Below are 23,002 nucleotides of genomic sequence, written 5' to 3' on the forward strand. Positions count from 1 at the left end.
TACATACCACACATGCAAACAACCATAAAAATATCAAAAATATATTATCATCATGACTATTGTTAAAATTATGACTAGATGCACAAGAACCAAAACAAAGAAAAGTGATATCTTAACACAGAAGGAATGACGATGTGGGATGCAATAGACCATGAGTCAAAGTCCCAAGCACAGCCCAGGTAGCTAATCAGATAAGCAAATGGGAGCCATGGACATACCATTATGTTCATATTAAAACTGTGTTTACCACGCCTTGAAATTATCTCACTTTTAAAACTTTTTCTGGGCCAATGAGGTGGCTCACCAAGTAAAGGTGCTTGCCACACAAGCCTGACCCTTTTAGTTCAATCCCTGGAACCCTGTGAAGGAGGAAAGTGAACTGACACCACTGAAGCCACCCCCACAGCATAGTTGTAGCCATTTTGTTCCATGCCTGCCAACTACTTCATATTGTTGCTATGCTTACTAATCATTGACGCAGAAAAAAAACTTGACTCAGAGCAGGTTCATGCTGACCACATACCCTGTTATGTTCTGTATGTTATGAGGTTTGTTACTCTTAAGAAATTGTCCTTGGGACTGAAGAGATGGCTCAATGGTTAAGAGCAAATTACGAAGGAAATTTACCATAATTACTAAGGAAACATGGAAGACTGACCACTCTACTTCCCCTTGTATCTGCTATGAGCTCATTGTGGTTTTTGTTGTTTTAGCCTTTAAGAGCTAACATTGAGAAATGTTCAGTGCACAGCTTTTTGCTCCTGAGTCTGATATGTCTGTTGCCTTCATGGATCAGTCTTTAGGTATGTGTTCAATAAATCATCCCTGTCTGACTGAGATTGGTGTTCGTGTGGTCTATGGGACAAAGTTGTCCCTAAATTTATATATATATATATATATATATATATATATATATATATATATATATATATATATGTGTGTGTGTGTGTGTGTGTGTGTGTCATGACTCACACACATCATGTACATGTATGTATACATGTGTACATACATGTACATGATAAATTAAAAAAATTTTTAAGTTATAATTATATTTCACAATCTCAGGTAGCCACTGAGCTATACACCTATAATCCCCAGTACTTGGGAGGTAGAAGAGGATCATGAACTCAAGGTTTTCAGGCACAATGGTATACATCTTTAATCCTAGCATTTGGGAGCCAGAGGCATGTAGAGCTCCATGAGAGGCCAGCCTGGTCTATGTAGCCAGTATCAGGCCAGTCAGGGCTACATCATGAGACCCTATCTAAAAAATACAACAGGAAAAATAAGAGTCCAAGGTTATCCTCAGCCACACAGCAAGTTCAAGGACATTCTGTGCTACAAGAGACACTGTCTCAGAAAAATAAAAAGAAAACTGTATGTGTATATAAGTAACAATGTCACACACACACACACACACACACACACACACACACACACACACACACTCACACACCCAGTGGCCATGAGTATTTGTTCTGTGCCAGGGGATATGTCAGCAGGAAGATCACATTCTAAAAGAGAGGAGGTTACAAAGCAGTGGTGGCACAAGGCTTGGGAGGTAGAGGTAGGTGGAGTCTGTGAGTTTGAGGCCAGAATGGTCTACAGAGCCAGTTCCAGGACAGCCAGGGCTACACTGAGAAACCTTGTCTCGGGAAGAAAAAACAAAAAACAAAACCAAGAATGGAGCATAGGGGGTTGGGGATTTAGCTCAGCGGTAGAGCGCTTGCCTAGGAAGCGCAAGGCCCTGGGTTCGGTCCCCAGCTCCGAAAAAAAAAAAAAAAAAAAAAAAAAAAAAGAATGGAGCATAGGATGGAATGTACACTGGTCACCACAGGCCTTTGCTGTTATGATTATATAATGGACCAGCAAAACTGGGATGTGGAGAGGAGCCAGCCACAAAGACTTTAAGGCTGTATGCAGCCGTCTTTGATGACTATTTTTAGACAAGGTCTTGCTATAGAGCTTAGGCTGGGCTCAAACTCACTACATGCAGCTCAAGCTGGCTTTGAAGTCAGAATCCTCCTACCTCAGTCTTTTAAGTGCTGGGAGTTTGCACAAACAGGAAGTGTGGTTTTTAATTTTATAGGAATGTCTTCCTAGCAAAGACCAATGTGTGTATGTAAGGGTGGCTCAGTCTATCCTCCCAAGTCCTACACTGTTAAAGTCATTTCGTATGATGTCATTTTCTACAAAGAAACAATGCCATGTTCTATGCAGTCTGTGTCATAACTGCCCAGTCCTTAGAAACAAAGTTATCATGTGGAGAGCTACACCTCCCGGAAGGCCTGATCAACTTGAAGCTGGTCACACACCTGTTCCTTCAGGCTGCTCACTTCCGTCTTTTCTTTCTCTAATGAGACTTGTAAGGCTTGGACAAGTTGCTTCATCTGGCGATCCTCCTCCTCTTTGCGCTGTAAAACTGCCTGCACCTATATCACATTTTGAAAGGATAAATAAAGAGAAGTATCAATTCCATGCACCCACACAATCTGCAATACAATCTGAGATCCTCTCTAGTCGGCCATCACGTGGAACCCAGTAGGACAGCATAAATGATGGCATCACAGGAAAGGAACAAGGTCGGGAAGGTAAGAAACCCCACTCTGGGCTGGAGATGTAGCTCAGGTGGTAGACTGCTTGCCTAGCAGGCATAAAGTCCTGGATTCAAGTCCCAGCTCTTATACATAAAACAAAGCAGGCATAGCTATGATCCCAGAACTCAAGGCAAAAGAATTAGAAGTTTAAGGTCATCATCCTTAGCAACCTAGTGAATTTAAGGCCAGCCCAGATGTATGATCCCTACCTGAGAGACAAAGAGACGAGAGAGAGAGAGAGAGAGAGATCAATCGATGCAGAAGTCTGACCTCACAGGAGTGTGTCACTTTGTCGAATAGCTATGTTCAAGAACACAGCTTTGAACCATCCTCCCAAAGAAGCGAATGTATCATAAGAGATGTTTACAAGGAAGTCAGACCAGCAAGAACAGGAGTTTTGGAAACTGGAACAAAATGCAAATTGGCTAAACTCTTCTAGTAACTACTATTTCAAGGCATGGGTGGGACATGGCTGTACTGGCTGGTCTTGTGTCAATTTGAGTCATCAGAGAAGAAGGAACCTCAGTTGAGGAAATGCCTCCATGAGATTCAGCAGTAAGGCATTTTTCTCAATTAGTGATCAACAGGGGAGGGCCCAGCCCACTGTGGGTAGTGCCATCCCTGGTCTGCTAGTCCTGTGTTCTATAAGAAAGCAGAATGAGAAAGCTGGAGGAAGCCAGATAGTAAATAGCACCTCTCCACGACCTCTGCATCAGCTACTGCTTCCAAGTTCCTACTCTGCTTGAGTTCCTGTCCTGACTTCCTTCAGTGGTGAACCACAATACACCAACTGTCTCTTCAGTTTGGGACCCCAATTCCCTTTCAACTGTCTCTTATTTTCGCTCTTCAAAATCTCTTCCCTTCTTTAGTCCTACTCAACCTTCTTTCTTCTTTTCTGACCCTATGCTTCTGTCTCCTGACCCTACTGCTCCTCCCCAATCCTACTGCTCTCTTCAACTCCTTTCTCCCTATTCTCTCTTTCTCAGCCTCTGCAGAGAGCCAATTGTCACTGAAGAGCACAGAGTCATTTAAAGGACACATAAAATATTTCATATTACAAATGTGAAGTGTAAGCTGAATAAACCCTTTCCTTTTCAACTTGCTTTTTGGCCATGGTATTTCATTGAGCAATATAAATCCTAAGACAGTAGTGGGTTACTGCTGTGACAGACTTGACATGTGGGGAAGATTGTGAAATGTCATTCGAACTTTGAGCTGGAAGAGCCCCTGAGTTCATTAAGAACTCAGCAGGATGTTTTTTAGGAGCCTGGAAGGTTAAGAATGCTGACCAGTGCAGAGATGGAGGCCTGGCTTGTGAAGTTTCAGAGTTAGAAACTCTGACAGGACTGTTTGCTACTTTGAATTAAGACTCTGTCAGTTTGGTCAGCAGGGGCTGAACAGTCAGCTGTGATTAGGATTAGAGAGACCACTGAAATGAAAACTTTGCATTGCTGGGACAATGAATACTGGTTAGCTAGAGCTAAGAAATTAATGGTGATTGAGAAGAGACCACTATCATTAAGTGAAATATGGGAAGTTTCCTGAGAACACAGAAAAGCTGTGTTCCAAAACTGGTCAAGGTTGTATCTTGTGCTAGCAGTTGAACTTGGTAGTTTAAGAGTCACTCAGGTGGGTATTGAAGACATGAAGGGGTCATGCAGAGTAGCTGTGAGAGGCCATTAGTGAAGATGTAGTTAAGTGACCCTTAACTGACATTCTGAAACTTTCCCTGAACTGTTCACCAACCTCCAAAGCACTGTAGAACCTAAGGAGCTAAGAACAGAATCTACAGTAAGATGCCAATTTGGGGTTCAAATTCCATCTCTAATTCCTATCATGACTTCAGACGAGTGTCTTTTGTACAGGTTTCTGTCTAGAACTAGGACAGTCTGACCTGTCCCACCAGGAGCCTCCCACACAAAAGGAACTAATGAACTTGGGACAGTAAGCACAGGCTCTCACAACTGGAGATCCCGGTTTATGCAATCAATGTCCAGGTTCCTCTGAGCCAGGTGTGGGGTCCCCTGAAAGTGGCTATGACTCAGTATGGTGAGACACTGATCATAAGTATGGTCCACATGACTCTCATGCTGCTCCTGGCAGATATAGGCCTCAGCACCTGGAGATTCAGCTGCACCAGGTCAGCTTCCCTCTTGGCTAGTGCAGTCTCCAGAATGCTGTTGTGCTCCCGCAAAGCCGCATTAGATTGTCCAAGGCCGGTGAGCTTCCCTCGCTCATGTTCTAACTCCAGAGCTAGCTTCTTATTTGACTCTTCAAGACGTTTTATCTTCCTTCTGAAGCCTCTGGATTCTTGAAGCTGAAACATATTGGTACATGTAAAATGTCATGCTCTGGGCAGGTGTGGAGATCCATGGCCATAATGCTAGTACTTGGGAGGCAGAGGCAGAAGGATCAACTCAAGGCCACCCTGGATATGGAGACCCTATATCAAAAGCAACACCTTCCCACATACAAAAAAAATCATACTCTGCTAGACAGACTACTAAACTAAAAATACTCAACTGAAAAGGTAAGCGATTTTCACCAAGAGTTAATACTAAAGCACAAACTGTCCTCGACTTATTACCTGTGAGTCCGCTACTCTTCTGGGTTCACAGGCTTCAGAGAAGCCACTTCAGAAACTAGTTGCTCAGGGCCTTGAATGAGCTGCTCACCAATGAACATGGAGTTGATCTGACCTCAGCAATACCCATTTGAGGATAGGATAGATTGCTGAATAAAACACACATCCCTGAAAGTTATGTAAAGTTCCTAAAGGCCCTGCTGTAGCAACAGAGTAGGCAGGGGTAGCCAGAGGCTGGAGACGGGACCTTAGTGAGTAGGGCCAATAAACTGCGGTGTCTGCTCTCTGGCAGATTTACCTTGGGTTCGTTATTTACAATCAAAGCATTCTAACTGGGAAAAGAACAGGATTGTCTAACCTTTAAACACTAAATTAATCAGAAATCTGTTACCTAAAAATCTGCTAGGATGGACTCACAGCTATCATGGGACTCATGTGCATACAGGCTAGACATACCTGCCTCCACATGTCTCAGTAGTCTCAGCCATGTAATAGCTGCAAAGGTGGTAACTATTGATCTTCCCTAGATACTGGCAACAGTGTGGCCCAACAACAGTTACAGGTGATCCAGGAGCAAAGCACAGCCACGCTGCGCTTAGCAGTGCAGGTGTTACCTCATCCTCGAGCTCCAGCACCTTCTCCCGGGACTCTTCCAACTCCTGGCTTGTCATCGTGATCACCTCCTGTAACTCCTTCTCCAGCAGTATTTTGCTTTGGCCAACATTCTGCAGTTCCACCTCCAGAGCACGAATCTTCTCCTGAAAGTCAAAATGGGAAACATATTTAGTCACTGGTCTTTTCCTCCTTCAACTCTCATGGGCACATACCTGATCACATTCTAGATTTTGTTTTAAAAGTTTTATTCCATGTTATTCATTTATTACATGTGTCCGTGCATGTGTGTAGGTGCTCTTGTGTGCATAGACAAACTTCTTCAAAGGACAACTTCTGGTGTCAGGTGTCTTCCTGACTCCTACAATGTGAATGGGGATCAAACGCAAGTCATCAGGCACGGTGCAAGGGGCCTTACCCATCGAGCCATTCGGCCATCCCCGCTGTTTTGGTTTTAGAAACACAACCTCCTTATGCAACAGCACAGGATGGCTCTGAAGTAGTAAACTTCTCCCCTCCGCCTCACAGGTATTGAGATTACATTACTAAACCCAACTCAGAAGGCTCTATCTATTCTTTTGTTAGAGATAGGTCTCATTAGAACTTGCCAGACAGCCAAGATTAACCTTGAAATCCTGGTCAACCTACTTTAGGCTGCTGTGAGTTCAGGGCCAGCTTTGTCTACAAAGCAAGTTCCAGGACAGCCAGGGCTGTTACACAGAAAAATCCTGTCTTAAAAAACAAAAAAAACGGGGTTGGGGATTTAGCTCAGTGGTAGAGCGCTTGCCTAGCAAGCGCAAGGCCCTGGGTTTGGTCCCCAGATCCAAAAAAAAGGAAAAAAAAAAAAAAAACCAAAAAAACATAACCAAAGAAAACCAAGAGTCCTAAGGACTTCGACTGGGAGAAATGTGTTTACCTACATGTAGAGCAGGGTCACTGCTGCCACCTGTGCTCTGAGCTCTGAGCTGGTTCAGCTCCGCATCTGTGGCCTCCTTGTTAGCCAGAGCCTCCTGTAGGCGACGGCTGAGAATGCTCACAGCATTCTCGTAAGCCTTGTGCTTAGTCTTCATCTCCTTCTGGGCACTGGTCAGATCTGAGCCCAGCCGCTTCATCTTCTGCTTCTGTTCTGTGATGGCCCTGAGACATGAGAAAGCTGAGTTAATCTTAGTGCACTCAACCAGCTCCTGACCTCAAACACCAAGGGCATATGTTGGCATGTTCATCCTTTAGGGTTAGATGCAGGATTTTTTTGGTTTTGTTGTGTTGTGTTGTATTGTATTGTGTTGCCTTTTTGAGACAGGGTTTGTCTGTGTAGCCCTGTCTGTCCTGGAACTTGCTCTGTGCACCTTAAACTCAAGAGATGTGCCTACCAGCACACCAGGCTTAGGGTATTGGCTCTCGAGAGGCCACTTTAGCTTAACCACTCCGTGTTCCCCAACAGGCTGATCCTCAGGTGAACTTGGGCAAGTGTGTTCTTGCTTTGGTTTGGTTACTAAAGGAAAAGAGGAATTTGTCAGGGATCTATGCTAGGACAGAAGAAACAGTGTAAATCCACCGAGTTGAATCCACCATCATCAAGATCTGCCCTCCTCTCTGCACAATTTAAAAGTGATTCTGTGATGGGTACATTGGTATACACCTGTAATTCCAGCATCTGAAAGGCTGAGGCAGAAAGATAGCTGTAAGTCAGAGATTATGCTGGACACAGGACGACTGGGCTACAGAGACCTTTACTCAACAGAACAAAATGATCTTGTGAGGGCAGAGAAACAGCAAATTTCAACCAAAAAACATCCCTATCATTTTTCCTGAAGGTCAAAAGCACTCGGTAGATTTTTGAAGGTATTCATAAGCAGCATAGAATGCACCATGGAGTAAAGAGGTCCCAAGAGTCAGAGCTCATACTGTAATCCCAGCATTTGAGAAGGTGAAGTAGAAATATCACAAGTTTGAGATCAGTCTTGGCTATAAAGAGAGACAGAGTCTCAAAAACCAAAAAAGCAATGACAGCTTAATCTCAATGAGTTCTAGACCAGGTAGGGCTACATAGTGCTACCCTCTCTAGAAAAATAAAATAATATAAAAATAAATAAACTACCCAAAAGGGTATTTGCAAAAGTGTACATATGCATGTATGAGCAGTGACTGGTGAGAGTCATGTGTTTCCATTTGTGACAGATGAGTCTCAGTGCCAACCCTAGTGAGAGAGCAGGGATGACAGGGTACTGGCACCAGTGTATGGCATAAAAAAGTCAAATTAAATAAAGAGATTGTAGGACTAGGGCATGTAGCTTAATAGGAGAGCTTTTATTTACTATACTCAATGCCCTGGCTTTCATCTCCAGCTTTGGGGCAGGAGGAGGTGCTTCTGTAAAGGATGCTCGAGCAAATCAACTTAGAAATTCAGATAAATAAGTAAGAAAAAGGTAACTGCCAATCACGAAGGAACGTTAGAACCACGTTCCAGGCTACCTCTCCATGAGCTGGAGTTTTATAAGGATATGTTATGAGCACAGCCAACACCACGGACTATCCAAGTTAGTCCCTCTTCCAGCAGAGATGGTGCTCCTCACAGGCAGGTGTATGCTGCTCAGACTTACTTCTTGGCCTCTTGCTGCAGCTCCTCTATTTGTTTCTTTAGTGTCTCATTGGCCTCAGTAAGGGCTATCATCTGCTCTTTGTCAAACTTCAAAGACTTTAAAAAGAACAACAACAACAAAAAAAAAAATGTGCAGTAAGTAAAAAGCTGTATACTCCAGGTATCTGTCACTGATGACAACACTTCCTAGCAATCAAATGCATTTCTGGGGGTTGGAGAGAACTGGCTGCTCCCCTAGAGGACCCAGTTTCAATTCCCAAACCCACATAACAGTTTATAATCATCTCTAATTCCAGGTCAAAGCATTTCAATATCGTCCTTTAGCTTCTGTGGGTGGCACATTCATGGTCCAGAGATAGACACGCAACCGAATCATCCATAAAACAAAACCACAACCGACTTCTTTCCATTATGTCCAGACCATCACACGCCTTCCTAAAGCTCTCCTGGCAGGAAAGATGAGTTCAGGTTAGCCCCTGCCTTACCTGATACCTCATGAAAGGAACAAGAAAGGGGCCACGACCTCTTAGGGACTTTCAGCATGTGTTTTTTGTTCTAGCATCCTGCATTATTGCCTCTCCAAATTTCTCATCCCAGGAAGTGTTCCTTATTTGGGACCAAGATCTCTATCTTTACCATTAAAGTCACCTCTTACACCCTTGTCTGGTCACCAGGCCAGTCAGTCACTGCACTCATTAAAACAACCAGATGCAGGGGCAGTAGAGCTGCCCAGAGGGAAAGGGTAGGCAGCTACACAATCCTCCCAGTGCAAGCATCCTGCCTAAACTCAGGATATCTGCAGAGCACTCTCTCCTTTCTGTCTGGTGCCTACTCTGTGGACTTCTAGTCTCAAGAAACTAGCTCCCCAGACCATGTAACAGGTGCCATGACCCGATGTTCACTCTTCTTTGTTTCCTTCATGTAGCATCACAGCCTGGATTTATCTGAATATTAGTTCAGGAAGCCTTGTCTTTAAACTGCTTTAAAAGTCTTTCTTGGTTGAAGCTCCCTGTTCCACCCCGCACACAGTAAGCCCCCAGCACACTTGGCTGAACCTTCACAACTCAAAAGAACCAATCTATTGCACTCCACCTGCAGGTGAATCTCCATTTCATCTCGCTCTTTCTGCACCGACTGGAGATGCCCCTCAAGCTCTGCCATCTGCTGGTGAACCAGGGACATGTCCTTCTGCAGCCGTGAGTGCTCTACTTCCACAGTCTTCTTCTCTCCATGCAGCTTGATCAGCTCCTGCCTCAGTTCCTTCATCTCTGAGTCCAGGCGTTTTTTGGTAGCTTTCAGCTCATTGATGAGTTGGTCTTTAGAAGCAGCATCTCGCCGATAGGCCTCTACCATCACCTTCGGGACAAGTCACAAGTAATAAGCCAGTGACAGTCAGCACCTTACTCAGTGAATAAGGCTGCTTTATAAAAGCGTTTACCAACAATTCACGGCATAACCCTCTCCTCGCCCACATTCTAGGCATGGAACCCAGGGCTTAGAGGATTAGAGGAAAATGCTTTAACCACTAATCTACATCTCTAGCCCTAGGGTGTAACTTTTTACACAAAATAATAGTTACTGAAATCTGATACTGCCCATGGAGAAACACCAATGATGATGGCATGTCTGGATTTCTGTCACACAATTTCTACAAACAATAACCCCAAAGCTAAACACCGCACGAAGCATCCCATTATCTTCCTGGGATCCCTGTATCTTCTAGGTGATCGTACAAGGACTTATCTTCCCTTGGTTGCAGTGCTTAGAATCTGAAAGTTTATCCTTTGAGTACCGCAGTAATAAACTGAAACACTACTTATAAACGAGCTTTGGAGGATCTTCCTCTCTTAGAACAAAACATTCAACTGATGGCTGGCAACAAAGTAAGGAATCAGAGCCATTCCTCCACCAGGAAACATGAGCTTCAAAATCCAAAACTTACGTCATGGATCTTTTTGGTACAAACTACATTTGTTTTAAAGTTGGATTATAGTGTAAGCTTTTTACACTCTATACGGAAAATACAACTAGTACACGCTGACCAAAAAATTACACACGGCTTTTGGAAGAGATAATGACAGGGCACCTTCATTATCACAATGGTTGGTATTACATTCAGTCTTTGAGGATCATAGCTCCTACCTCAAAGGGGAAAGGGTATGATGTCTCACTGTCTGCAATGTGGGGACAAGTTAGAATAAGTACACCTTTAAAAAGGTAAGAAAGACACAGATGCTTCCCTCTTTCTGATTTTGCTCTACTGCAACAGACTACTCAGCAGAATGCCCAACAATTGTTTCCTATGTCTCCTTACCTTTTGCTGAAGAAACTGCTCCTTTACTTTCTGCATCTGTTTTCTCAATGTGGCTGTCTCTTGCTGCAAGTGTTCCACCTACAGGAGAGGTTTGCAGAAGAGTGGGTTGACATGGAAACTCTAGTTTCTTTGCAAAGTTATTTAGGTCAAATGATGATTTGCTGGGGCACACGGGTCAAAGGATGCTTGATAAAGGAGAGCGTTGCTTTGATTTGCTCTGCCTTGCTATTCTTTGCTAATGACACCCATGTATTGGTTCACCTTACACAGCGTTGTTAAGCTCAACTTGTGCAAATGCTGCCATTGAGAAAAGTTTGCCCCAAAATGGCTTGTGAGGTTCCTGTGGCAGTTTGCGACTTCCACAGCCTCAGGATTAAACAACAGCTGCTGGTTTGCCCCTGGTGTGGACCTGCCGAAAGGACTGGTCTGTAGCTGCCAGTTCATGTGTGCTGTTTGCCTGCCTAGAGGACTATTCTGCAGCTGCTGAGCTGTATTTGGTGTTTGCTATAGGACTGAACTGCTGCCAAAGAAGAGCGAGCTTGTACTCGAAAAACTACTGCTGAGCAGGTCCACTCCCCACATCCTGATAACTTTTCTCTTCCACGACCTCTGCTGGGTGGTGCGATAGAGGAGAGGTGCAACCCTTATTAAAAGATGGTTACAAAAAATGTATGCCTACAGGGAGTACAGTCTGACAGTTCTAGTCTGTGCCCACTGACATTTTTTAAGAGCCAACACCATCTAGAGCACAGAAGGTGGCTTTCAATCAGACACATGCTGATAGCCCAGAGGCTGCTCAAGGAGGACACATGACCAGTATCCTTCTTCCTTGCCACTTAAAAGTACAAAGACTAGGTGAAGGGCAGTGCAGTGAAAGAAAGGGTAAGGCAGGGGATGCTCTAGAGTAGACAGATGTAAGCCCTTCCTGGAATAGCCAGAGAGGAATTCTAAGTTTTGTGAGCAACACATCTAGCGACAGAGTCTCAGCTCTCTCTGTTCTTGTGGTAGGAAAGCAGCCAAACACTACATAGAGGAGTGAATGGGGTTCTAATCCAATGAGTCTCAACTTACAACACCCCATATTTTTCTGACTTAACCCATACCAGAGACTGGCCCAGCCATACTATCTGGAAGTTGGTAGAAATTGACATCTCAGGCCTTAGACTACCTCAGCTATGCACATGAAGAGCCCCAGGGACTCAGGAATACAGGATGTATGTAAAAGGCTACAAAAAAAAAAAAAAAAAAAAGCTTGTTGCTGCTTTGTTATTGTGTATGAGAGAAAGAAAGATGGAGAGATTCTGGGGGTTGAACCCTGGGACATGAGGCAAGTGTGCCACCACTAAGTCACACCCCACACTCAATAAAAAATTGCTTTTGAGCAAGCCACACTCACCCCATCAGGGCTCTTACAGCATTCTGCATGGTATATGTCCAGGATATATGATAGAGATAACCAGACATATTACATTATTTATAATTATTACATTCTGAAGTGGCCGTGAAATCATGTTCACCCCACAGCAGTTAGGAGCATCATCTGAGATGTAAGGCAGTTGGGGCACCAACTTGCACACAATGCCTCAGAGATAGGAAGACTTTGTTGAGTACCCAGGTTTTCTATATTAAAATTATTCCTCTTCAAAGACCAAAACATGCTCTACACAAGTCCTTCAGAAAACATTTAAGCTAGTGTTACCTGGTTGGACTTGACAGCCAAATCTTGTCTCAATTGTTCTAAAAGTCCTGATGTCTCCTCAGTATCTTCTTCCAAACGCCGTGCTCCTCTGTCAAGTTCCTCCTTGTCACTCCTGGCTGAGTGCAGAGCCACTTCTAAGACAATCTTCTCATTCTGCAAGAAGTGAATGGCATCCTCCCTGGAGTCAGCCTCTCTCTGCAGCTCTTCCAGCCTTGCTTGTAGCTCATCATAACGTGTTTGCAGGTCATCGAGGGACTGCCCTTTGGCCTGTAGAGCCTCCTGTGTCGATGTAAGCTGCTTTATCACATCTAGATGCTCCTGCTGAAGTGCTGCCAGCTGCTGATCTCGCTGGAACAATGTCAACTTCACCTGGAAGTAAATGATAAATTTAACATGCTGCCTTCCACCTGGCACAAGAATTTATGTATTTTTGATGTTTAGAATTTAAGTAATTTTGATGATTCATTAAAAGGCCTTTTTTATGTAAAATTTTAGAGTAGAAGAACATGAATAGAAAGAAGCAAACCCATGATCAGGCTAGTGACAGAACAGTCTGATAGTGACCATCACATTCAACAGAGAGCCCCAAGCAAACCTTAGCTACCAACCCAGCCTGATGCCAGAGAGCACACAGCATGTGTAAACTGCACTTAGACATGCACTCCAGGCAAGGCCCACATCCACAGAGATCTCTGTGAGCCTGGGGTGCAGAGAGCACAATTGCTTGCCTGTTCCAACTGTTGCTCCAGGGACGCTGCTGCATCGGCCACTTTCTGTAACTGTTCCCGTTCACCTTCAAATTCTTCCAGCTTCCTTTGGAGGTCTTCTTCCACCATTGTCTTCGCCTCCCGAATCTGTACAAATGCTGCCTCCTGATCCAACATGTCAGCCTGAATAAGAAAATAGTATTTCTTTTAAAGATTTATTTTATGTGTATGTGTGTTTTTACTGCATGTATGTATGGGTAGGTACCACATGCATGCTTAGTGGCCAGAAGAGGGCACTGAATCTCCTGAAACTGGAGGTAAGATGGTTGTGAGGGGTATATGGGTGCTAGAAATTCAACCTGGGTCCTTTAAAAAATAGCAATTGCTCCTAACCACTCAGCCATCTTGCCAGCTCTATTTCTTTCTTTTTTTTCATTTACTTATTTATTATATATAAGTACACTGTAGCTGTCTTCAGACACCAGAAGAGGGCATCAGATCCCATTACAGATGGTTGTGAGCCACCATGTGGTTGCTGGGATTTGAACTCAGAACCTCTGGAAGAGCAGTCAGTGCTCTTAACCACTGAGCCATCTCTCCAGCCCCACTCTATTTATTAAAAAGCAGAAAAACTTGATCACCAATAACAAACTTCAAGTCTCATCCTTCACAGAGAAACCCACTGCTATGTAAGCAGTCTCTATCCATATCTCCATCCTGTCTATGAACTGCAACCTGACAGGCTCAGTCCGTAGGTGGTACCTATGGACATACTAAAGGTGGAGGCATAGTCAGGCTACTCAGGACAGTTACTCCAGCTGACCTGGGCTTGTCCCAAGCAGGGGAAGAGAGGGGAGAACCTGAGAAAACTGAGTTGGAGATATATTTCGGCTACAAAAAGTGCTTTTTCGGGCCTGGGAACTATTACATAAAATTACACATGGTGACACATACTTGGGATAGCACTGGGTGGACACCATCACATCCAACCTAGGTACATTTCTTCCAGGAAATAATTTCAAAACTGTTTCTAGTTCTTAACAGAGTCTTTACTCATTATAGCTCTCAACATAATTCTCTTCAACTACCTGAGCCAAATGGTTGTTTGCTCCATATGACAAAAGTACAGGTAGGAAAAGAAGAGAAATCAAAAAAGCCACAGGAAAGCTAAATGCCTCTGTGATCATCTATGAAAGATCAGGATCAAAACTGGCCCAGGCACACAATTCAAAGTCATTACTGACTAGATTTTTTTTAATAAAAACTTTTTTATATTTCGTTTATGTCTGTGTATGTGTGTGCATGTGAGCACATGTGCCACGGTGCCAATGTTGAGATCAGAGGGTAACTTACAGAAGTCAGTTTTTTCTTCCAGTATATGAGCTGCAGGGATCAAACTTAAGTCATAGACTTGGCAGCAAGCAACCTTACCATCCTACCAGTCTCTGATTAGATATTTTGTATTTTGTTTTCTTTTTATTTTTTTGCTTTTTGTAACAAGAATATTAAGCAAGTAATACTATCTCTTTTATAAAAAAAATAAAGACCAGGGCAAAGGGCTAGTGATAGAATGCAGATAGCAGAATGACTGCCTGACTCACAAAGCTCTGGTTTTGACCCCCATATCACATTAAAATGGGTAATTGTGGGATGTACACATCACAGCACTCAGATAGAAGCACCCAGAGATAAGAGGCAGGAGGCTAAGAGTTTAGGGTTATCCTAGGCTATAGAGAGTCTGAAGCCAGCCTGCCACACAGGCCTGTTATGAAAAGCAAGACTGAAAGAAATTCTCAGAGTGGTTAAGAAATCAAACCAGGGGGTTGGGGATTTAGCTCAGTGGTAGAGCGCTTGCCCAGCAAAGCAAGGCCTTAGTTGGTCCCCAGCTCGAAAAAAAAAAAAAAAAAAAAAAAAAAAAAAAAAAAGAAATCGTCCAGGGTAGCAGTTCTCAACATGGGGGATCTAAGAAATCATCCAGGGCAGTGGTTTTCAACCTGGGAGTTTCATGTCAGATATTTATACCATGATTCATAATAGTAGCAAAATAGTTATCAAGTAGCAAAAAATTAATTTTATGGTCAGGGTCATCACAACATAAGGAACTGTATTAAAGGGTTGTAGCGTTAGGAAGGTTGAGAGCTACTGACCTAGGTGTTAGAGAACAGGACTGAGATCCAAGCCAAATACAGTTCATTCCCCATCATCATCTAGAGAAACAGCAGGCAATAATGAAAATGCCTTCGGAAGAACACTGTCACTGGAGGACTGAAGAGGGTGAACACTTGCAAACAGATACAAGCCCCTGTATTGGGCCTGGAAATACTGTCTAACGTACAAACATCCTTAATCCCCTTTTCTCCTTTCACTCTGTGGTTAGCTCTGTCCCAAGAGTGCAACAGTGCACTGGTAGGAACTCCAAGGGAGGCTTTAAAGAAGAGCGACAAGGTCCCAAGGGCACTTGGGCCACACAAGAGGTAGAATTCCAAAATGCTGAACAGCTACACTGCATGCAGCTTAAAGGGATTACGTGTGTGTGTTATGTTTTTGTGGTGTGTGCACATAAATGTGTGGTAACACACAATTACCTGCATGTATATACAAGCCCAAGAAAAATTTAGGGTATCTGTTTTTCTCCACAATACTACCTTGAAGCAATGTCTGTCACTGAAGTAGAAGCTTGCCATTTTGTCTAGGCCAGCCAGCAAGCTCACAGAATCCTAGTCTCAACCTCCTGCAAATGCCGGGGTTATAGCAATGTCTGACTTCCATGTAACTAACTCACGTCCTCCTGCTTGCACAGCAAGTGCTCTTACCCACTAAGCCATGTTTGTAGCCACAAAAGCATTTTTTGAAATATTAAATAAGATAGAAAAGTATATATATTCAGAAGATACATTCATATTTACTTGTGGGTATTTTGATTATGTTTGTGCATGCTTTACACTTGCTAGCAAGAACCAACATGGAATAAAAAAGTATCACTCCACTAGCACCACAGTCCTCACCTCAATGCTCTGGAGCTGAACAGCTATGCGCTCTTTTTCCTTGATGGATCTGTGCTGAGTTTCTGTTAGCTGATGCGATAGGGACACATTCTCAAGCTTCAGGTGCTCCAAAAGGCCCGCTTGAGTCATCTGTCCGACCTTCAAAGAAAAACCCAGGAGGTAAAAAGAAACTTAAAATTAGGCATCAAGTGTGGCCCATTATCCCTAGTCACTAAGATGTTCTCTCTTTTTTAACAATGACTGAACTTATCAATGTGACCTATTGCAGGGAAAGCTCCTGCCCTTCTGTCTTCCACCCCAGGACTCACCTACACAAACCCTCTGCCAACCTACCTTGAACTTGAGCCATGTGAGTTCTATATGGGGCAGGGGACTGTCCACCAGATCAGGCAATCACACCTGAGAATGTGTAGTCTGGACATAACCTACACTGGAATTCCTACTTAAGGTACACCTATAAATAAGCAGATCCCACTGGATCCCACCAGCTCCCTGTGACGGAAGGGAAGGCGTGAGAAGCTCTTATAGAGGATGGTGCTGGTTGGAAAGTAATCAGCAGTTACTAAACAAAAACATATCCATGATATCTAAAACTATAAACACCTTTCACCACCACTTTACTAGCTTTGAACATGTGATCCTCTTGTTTTAGCCTCTGGAGTTTTAGATGCCATCACACCTTTGCAATTCAGGGGAAGCGTGTCCCACAGCTCTGAACGGAGTTTCTGGCACTATACCTGGATGTGGGCCATCTCTCCTTGCAGCCTGACTCTGGCCTCCTGGGCCAAAGCAAGCTGCTGTTGGTACCACTGCCGGGCCTGCTGCAAAGAAGTGATTTCAGCCTGTGATGCTTGTAGTTTGCTGGTCAGTGTTGTGCGCTCCAGCTGTACTTGCTGGAGCTGGCTCTGTAGCGCTGTCATCTGCTGCCGCAGGTCATGAACTGAAAGTAAGCAGGCACAGCCAACTCAGACCAGCCAGCACCAACAAAAAAGCCACAGCTGGGGTCGTTTGACCTAAGGTTGAAGTCTACAGAGAGAAGCAGTACTGTTGATGCTGGTTTTGCACAGTGGACATGTTCTATAAAGTTACCACAAAAACAGCAGTGGTAGACAGAGAACCACTGCTCCCAGAGAAAGGAGTCACAACAGTTCTATTAACTGATGAAAGTGTCTGTTCATTTACCTGTGATTTAGTTTAAACACACCTTAATTAATATCTGCTTAATTATTAATCTATTATCTATTAATAATTCATCCACATATCTATTATCTTAATTATTATGAATGACTATAAAGCTCATGGCCAGCAGCTCTATGTAAGTCAGCTACAATGCCTTAAGGAAATTTCTGTAAGGAACTGTCTAATCTATAAAATTGCTTTGAGCTTCCTCACATACAGAATATCATCATTTGGAGCCATTTTAAATAGCAATTACTTGTGGCACGAAAGAGTTACAAAAAGGACACATATTAACAACTTGAGCTGAGGGCAAGACTAAGGGTACAAGAGAAATGATTACTACCTTGTTCCTTCTACAGAGGTGGAAGAACACACATCAAGTAATTCAAATATTTAGCTAATATCATGGCCATATCCATTAACAATTATAAATGTGCTTGAGTAAAGCTGGAACAACAAAAAAATTATGCCGGGAAGAAACTCCAGTTATGGAATCTGCAAGGACCGAAACCCAACCATGTGTCCCAGAAACTGCCATGTCACTGTGGCTCTCATCTTTGAGTACCCAGTGACATCATCGATTTGCCATAAAGAAACAGCCTGAGCATTGGATGGTTGATTCCGAAGCGGCACCTGCTAATTGGTCCTTTGGTCAACTCAGCATGAGCAGGGTGGGAGGAAAGTAAGAAGGACGACGAAGAAGTCAACAATACAAACAAAGTCAGACATCTTAAATTTTAAATTATATCCTGAGCTTGAGAAAGTACTTGTGTTGTGAAGACATTTCCCTTCTTTTCTTTATTTTATGTGGTCACAGGGATTGCTAAGATGTCCAGGCCACAAGCTTTTCATTCCTTTCTCTTAATCTTCAAAGTAGCTGAAAGATTATGCCACCAGTATGCCACGAAAACTGGTATAAATATTTTAAATGAGGGGGGAGAGACAGAGAAAAAGACAGAGACAGACAGACAGAGACAGAGAGGGGTGACCGGTCTGCTGGATAGTTTGATGTCACTCTGACAGAAGCTGAAGTCATCTGAGAGGAGAGAACTCCAATTATGAAAATTCCTCAGTAAGATCAGGTTGTAGGTAAGCTTGTAGGGCATTTTCTTAATTAGTGACTGATGTGGGAGGGCCCACCACTCAGGCAGTGGCATCCCTGAGCCAGTGGTCTTGGGTTGTATAAAAACCAGATGCCAAATAAACCCTCTTCTCCCCAGGTTGCTTTGGTCATGGTGATCATCACGGCAACAATGACCCTAACTAGGACAACCAGGTATCAGTGGCACAAGCTTGTTAGCTTACCACTTGGGAGATGGGAGGCAAAAGGATCCAATGTTCAAGGTCATCCTCAGCCACATAGCAAGTTCAAGGCCAGGCTAACCTACATAAGACCCTGTCTCAAAAAGAAATAAAAGTAAGATTGTTTAAGAGTTCACGATCCCCTTGCAGTGCTTCAATTCCAAAGTAATGAGAACTTAGAAAGGAACGAAATGAACCTATTTAGAAATTTTCAGATTTTTTTTCCCCTAATGAACTAATGAACCATAAAATGCTCAAAGACTGAAAAATAGCAATTTAAGGGACTGTTTCGATGCTCTAGTGTTGGGAATGAGCTTCTGGGTAGCAGCTCATCACTACACTGTACTGGACAAAAGCCTCACTTAACAAGCCTGCATTTCCTTTATCACGAGGCCTTCAATCTCCCAACCCCACTTTCCCCTCTCCTTCTGACTTATATTCAAATAATATCCTTTAGTATCAGGGTTTGCCTCAGGTGAAAACTGAAAGCAGGGTATCTTTATGAATGACCTGTAGGTAAGCCCCAAGGGCTACAGACCAACATAATGAGCAAAGGTTACTAACCACTAACACACACATTGCTCTTAAAATACTTTAGACAGCATCTGAAATTAGCAGGAATAAATGTTGTAGTGAGAATTTTGGTTTCTTTTAAAAACACAGAAATAGGACTGTGCTTTCATTTTAACCCCAAGTGTGGGATGGAGCTGCTTCAGATGGTCCACAGCAGCTGACTGTGATTTGCCTCATGCTCCAGCAGGAACACGACTTTGCCAGCTGCAGACAGTTTCTGCAATTGTGTAATGCTTGAAATTCTGGGGATTTCAGAAGACATTATAGGGGCTGGTGCCCCAAGAAGCAAGGTTGGTTGGGTGGTTGTTGGTTTTTGTTCGTTGTGGTTTGTCAAGTAGTTATGTGCAAGAAGAAACAAAAAGATATTAGATATCCTGATGTCGAAGATCAAACTTGCCCCAAGGAACTCAATGCCCCTAATAGCAGAAAGTAGTCTTTTCTTTTTTTTTTTTTTTTTTTTTTTTTGGAGCTGGGGACTGAACCCAGGGCCTTGGCTCTACCACTGAGCTAAATTCCCAACCCCCAGAAAGTAGTCTTAATGGTAATGTGCCCTGTACCTTTTTCCTCTCCTATCTACTGGTAGGGGTTGAAAGCATAGAAGAAAAGAGGTGGAGAAAGGGCAGAAGAAAGAAAAACCCACAAAATGGTGAAGGACAAGCTACAAAATGTAGAATAAATATACAGTTCAACCACTCCCAAAACACTGGATTTAAGAGGAAGGAGAGCAGAAAGAAATACTTCTAGTGGTAAAAGTCCAAAGTCAATTCCTGAGTTTAGGCTACCTTCTTTATGCAAAACCATAGACTCTCAGGAGTTCAGCCCAAATTATTTTACTGTAACAATGCAGAGGGTCTCTGTGTTAATTGTCTGCTAACTTGAACCAATTACAGGACCCAGAAATCACACCTGGGCTGCAGACCTTACCTGTGTTGTCCTTGCTGAGGATGTTTCTCTGCATGGCCTCCACTTTGGCCATCAGTCTCTGATACTGCTCCTCTGCCACTTGTAGGTCATTGTTTGACGATGCCAGGCTGGCATTTTTAGCTTCTAGCATGTTCTGCAGGTCAGTCATGGCCCGCTCCAAATCCCAGCAAGACTGCTTCAAAGTGTCCACTTCAGAACTAAGGGAGTCTTGCTTCTGCTGGCTGCTGTGACTGTGTTCCACCTGTGCCTGTAGCCTTGTGCTCAGGGCAGCAAGCTGGGCCTGTAGCTCAGCCTTCTCTTGAAGTGCCTGAAAATATCCCCAAAAACCATAATGGCTTTCAGAAAAATAAGTCCCTCTCAACTACTGTTTTCACAAGACTGCTTAAACTTATTATGTTTACAATCAGTGGGACAGAGAAAAATGGCCTACCCAAAAAGCAGTCATTTAAGCGTGTCAGTTACCTGTTCCCCATATAAAACAGGTTGACAGCTCCCTGAGAGATAAAAGCAGTCAGACTGAGATCAGTGAGGGAAATGCTGCCATTGCAGAAATTCAGAGCTAAGCCATAACACAGACTTAAGAGTGGACTTCAGTGACCATAGCAACAGTGCCACAGGACAGAGCACAGACAGGCTCCAGGAGCTACAGACAACAGCTAGGAGACAAGTGAGGGCTACGAGTGTTGCTCACTGGCAGAGTGCTTGATTAGCACACAACAGGACCCAAATTCAATCCCTAGAACTACAAAAGGGGGTTCAATAAATAAAAAATTAAAAAGACAAAGACAAGCCCCAGTCACCAGCACTCAACTCACCTGATCTATCTGAGAGTTAAGTGTGGAAACGCACCACTCAACGTGTTAAAGAAGTGTGTCAACAGGATGTCCACAGACAGAGGAGCAAACACCAAAGGAATTGGGATAATCAGTAAAACTTAACAAGACTTTACTTCTTTGTAGTGCTGGGGACTGATGCCAGGGATTTATTCCTGCTAGCCAAATGCTCTAGCTCTGAGCTGTACCCCAGATCAAGAGGAGTTTAGAGTCAATGTAGCCGACATCCACAGGACACTGGCAGAGAGCCATACCCATCCAGAGTTGATCACAAGTGCATCAGAAGGAAGGAAGTAAAGGTGCTTAGACCCACCTCAGGACTGAGTATCCAGAGGAAGTATCAGGGATGTGATGAGACAGGGACAGTCTCAATTAGCACAGAAAACTGTGTACAATCAAAAGTTCTCTTAAAATCTCTGAAATCGCCTTAGAAGATTGTTTTATATATAACTAAACAAACTGGCTTGTATCTAACGATTTTTAAAGCTTGACATATGTACTTAGCAAGCACTTGAATCTCACACATGGCTTTAGCCACTGCTCTCCTCCTGTTGTATGTGTTCATAACTTCTGGTCAGCCATCTTGTTGTGAGTGTGTGTATGTGTGTCTGTGATCTCCATCTGTGACTGTGTGTGTGTGTCTGTGTGTGTGTTTCTCCATCACAAAGCATATACCTCAATTCCCATGAACAGATTCACTCTAAACTATCAACAGAAGGATAAAGATCTAGTTCTTTGTTATTGGGGAGGGAGGGAGGGAGAGAGAGAGAGAGGGAGGGAGGGAGAGAAGGAGGGAGAGAGAGGGAGGGAGGGAGAGAGGGAGGGAGGGAGGGAGGGAGAGAAAGAGGGAGGGAAGGAGGAAAAGAGAGAGAGAAGCAAGCCAGGCATGGTGGCACAGGCCTTTGGAGGATCAAGAATTCAAGGTCATCCTTAGTTCCATAGCAAGTTCAAAGCGAGCCTGGGCTACATGAGAAGCTGTCTCAAAATGTTTCATATCACATACATATATATACACCCCCACCATATATACGAACTCAAATAAATAAATATAATAATCTTTAAGAAATGAAAAACTATTAAGTAAACACAGATACACACAAAAAGTAGTAATGGGGATACAATGAAACTTTTACTCTGTCAGAGAAATGGAAAGACACCAGGAGAAATTAACTGTCACAAACTCTCAGGTATATTTAGGACATGCTCTTGGTAAATTCTGATGGAGACAAAGGGAAAGAATTAGCCATAAATAAACTAGCACAACTCTGAGACCAACACAACGAGCGGACACAAATGAGTAGCAGGGATAACTTGGCTGATGAATTACACTTCAAGTTATCTGTAAAATTCCATACAGCAAAGACCTACATATCTTTTCAGAGATTCAGTTTATTGAGCAGCAATCAAACATCCCTTACCTGACTGGCTTCTAATGACAAAGCCTCCACCTGTCCTTCAAGTCTCCTCTTATCTTTAAGGATCTGCAACAATTCTTCCTGTGGTTCAGCAAAAGAGCTCTCCATGGACACACTAGGGGTCAGAAGTACAAAGTCAAGAGATAAGAACATGATAACTGCTATTCCTCCTTATCCTTCATCATACTGTCCAATTTTTACATTCCCTTCTTGCTTCTCCTGTTTTTGTTTTGTTTTGGTTTTTGCTTTGTTTAAAAGAGAGTTCTTTTTATGTAGACAATACATAGGTCCTCTGTGACCTGAAACTATGTAGTCCAGACTGACCCTGAATGTATGATCCTACTGCCTCAGCCTCCTAAGTGCTTGGATCATAGGTATGCACCACTGTTGCAGTAAAAATAAAAGAGCATCAGAACTGTGTCCGCGCTACCCTGGCGGTCGCTAGTTCAGGCTCCAACAGGCCATTGGAATTAGCACTAATTTATCTTAGATTAGTAACTCTTCCAGTGGCTCTCTGCTAGTCCTGAACTCTCTGGTTCCAGCTACCCAGTAAAATCATGGTTCCAGAAGTCCAGCAGTGGCTGGCTTATCACGGCTCCCTGCCACGGATTCTGCCCACACTCCCAGTAACTGGCCCCTGGTAGTTAAAGTATAAACTC

The 23,002-nt window shown here is 43.4% G+C and overlaps 1 protein-coding gene across 5 annotated transcripts in view; it reads right to left on the reverse strand.

The window, feature by feature from the left end:
* Golga3 (golgin A3) overlaps nucleotides 1-23,002 on the reverse strand; it is a 48,447-nt gene that overhangs the window by 11,255 nt on the left and 14,190 nt on the right. For all 5 annotated transcript variants that reach the window (XM_032886884.1, XM_032886888.1, XM_032886885.1 and 2 more), the window contains exons 6-18: nucleotides 22,347-22,458; nucleotides 20,096-20,402; nucleotides 16,855-17,057; nucleotides 16,118-16,255; nucleotides 13,134-13,295; nucleotides 12,406-12,774; nucleotides 10,707-10,784; nucleotides 9,485-9,748; nucleotides 8,394-8,488; nucleotides 6,714-6,930; nucleotides 5,796-5,939; nucleotides 4,717-4,914; nucleotides 2,316-2,432 (exon numbers count right to left, since the gene is read on the reverse strand). In XM_032886884.1, the coding sequence (XP_032742775.1) occupies nucleotides 2,316-2,432; nucleotides 4,717-4,914; nucleotides 5,796-5,939; nucleotides 6,714-6,930; nucleotides 8,394-8,488; nucleotides 9,485-9,748; nucleotides 10,707-10,784; nucleotides 12,406-12,774; nucleotides 13,134-13,295; nucleotides 16,118-16,255; nucleotides 16,855-17,057; nucleotides 20,096-20,402; nucleotides 22,347-22,458 (2,404 nt within the window). The remainder of the gene's footprint in view (nucleotides 1-2,315; nucleotides 2,433-4,716; nucleotides 4,915-5,795; nucleotides 5,940-6,713; nucleotides 6,931-8,393; nucleotides 8,489-9,484; nucleotides 9,749-10,706; nucleotides 10,785-12,405; nucleotides 12,775-13,133; nucleotides 13,296-16,117; nucleotides 16,256-16,854; nucleotides 17,058-20,095; nucleotides 20,403-22,346; nucleotides 22,459-23,002) is intronic.

The sequence above is a fragment of the Rattus rattus genome, chromosome 16 (assembly GCF_011064425.1).
Source record: "Rattus rattus isolate New Zealand chromosome 16, Rrattus_CSIRO_v1, whole genome shotgun sequence".
Lineage (NCBI taxonomy): Eukaryota > Metazoa > Chordata > Mammalia > Rodentia > Muridae > Rattus > Rattus rattus.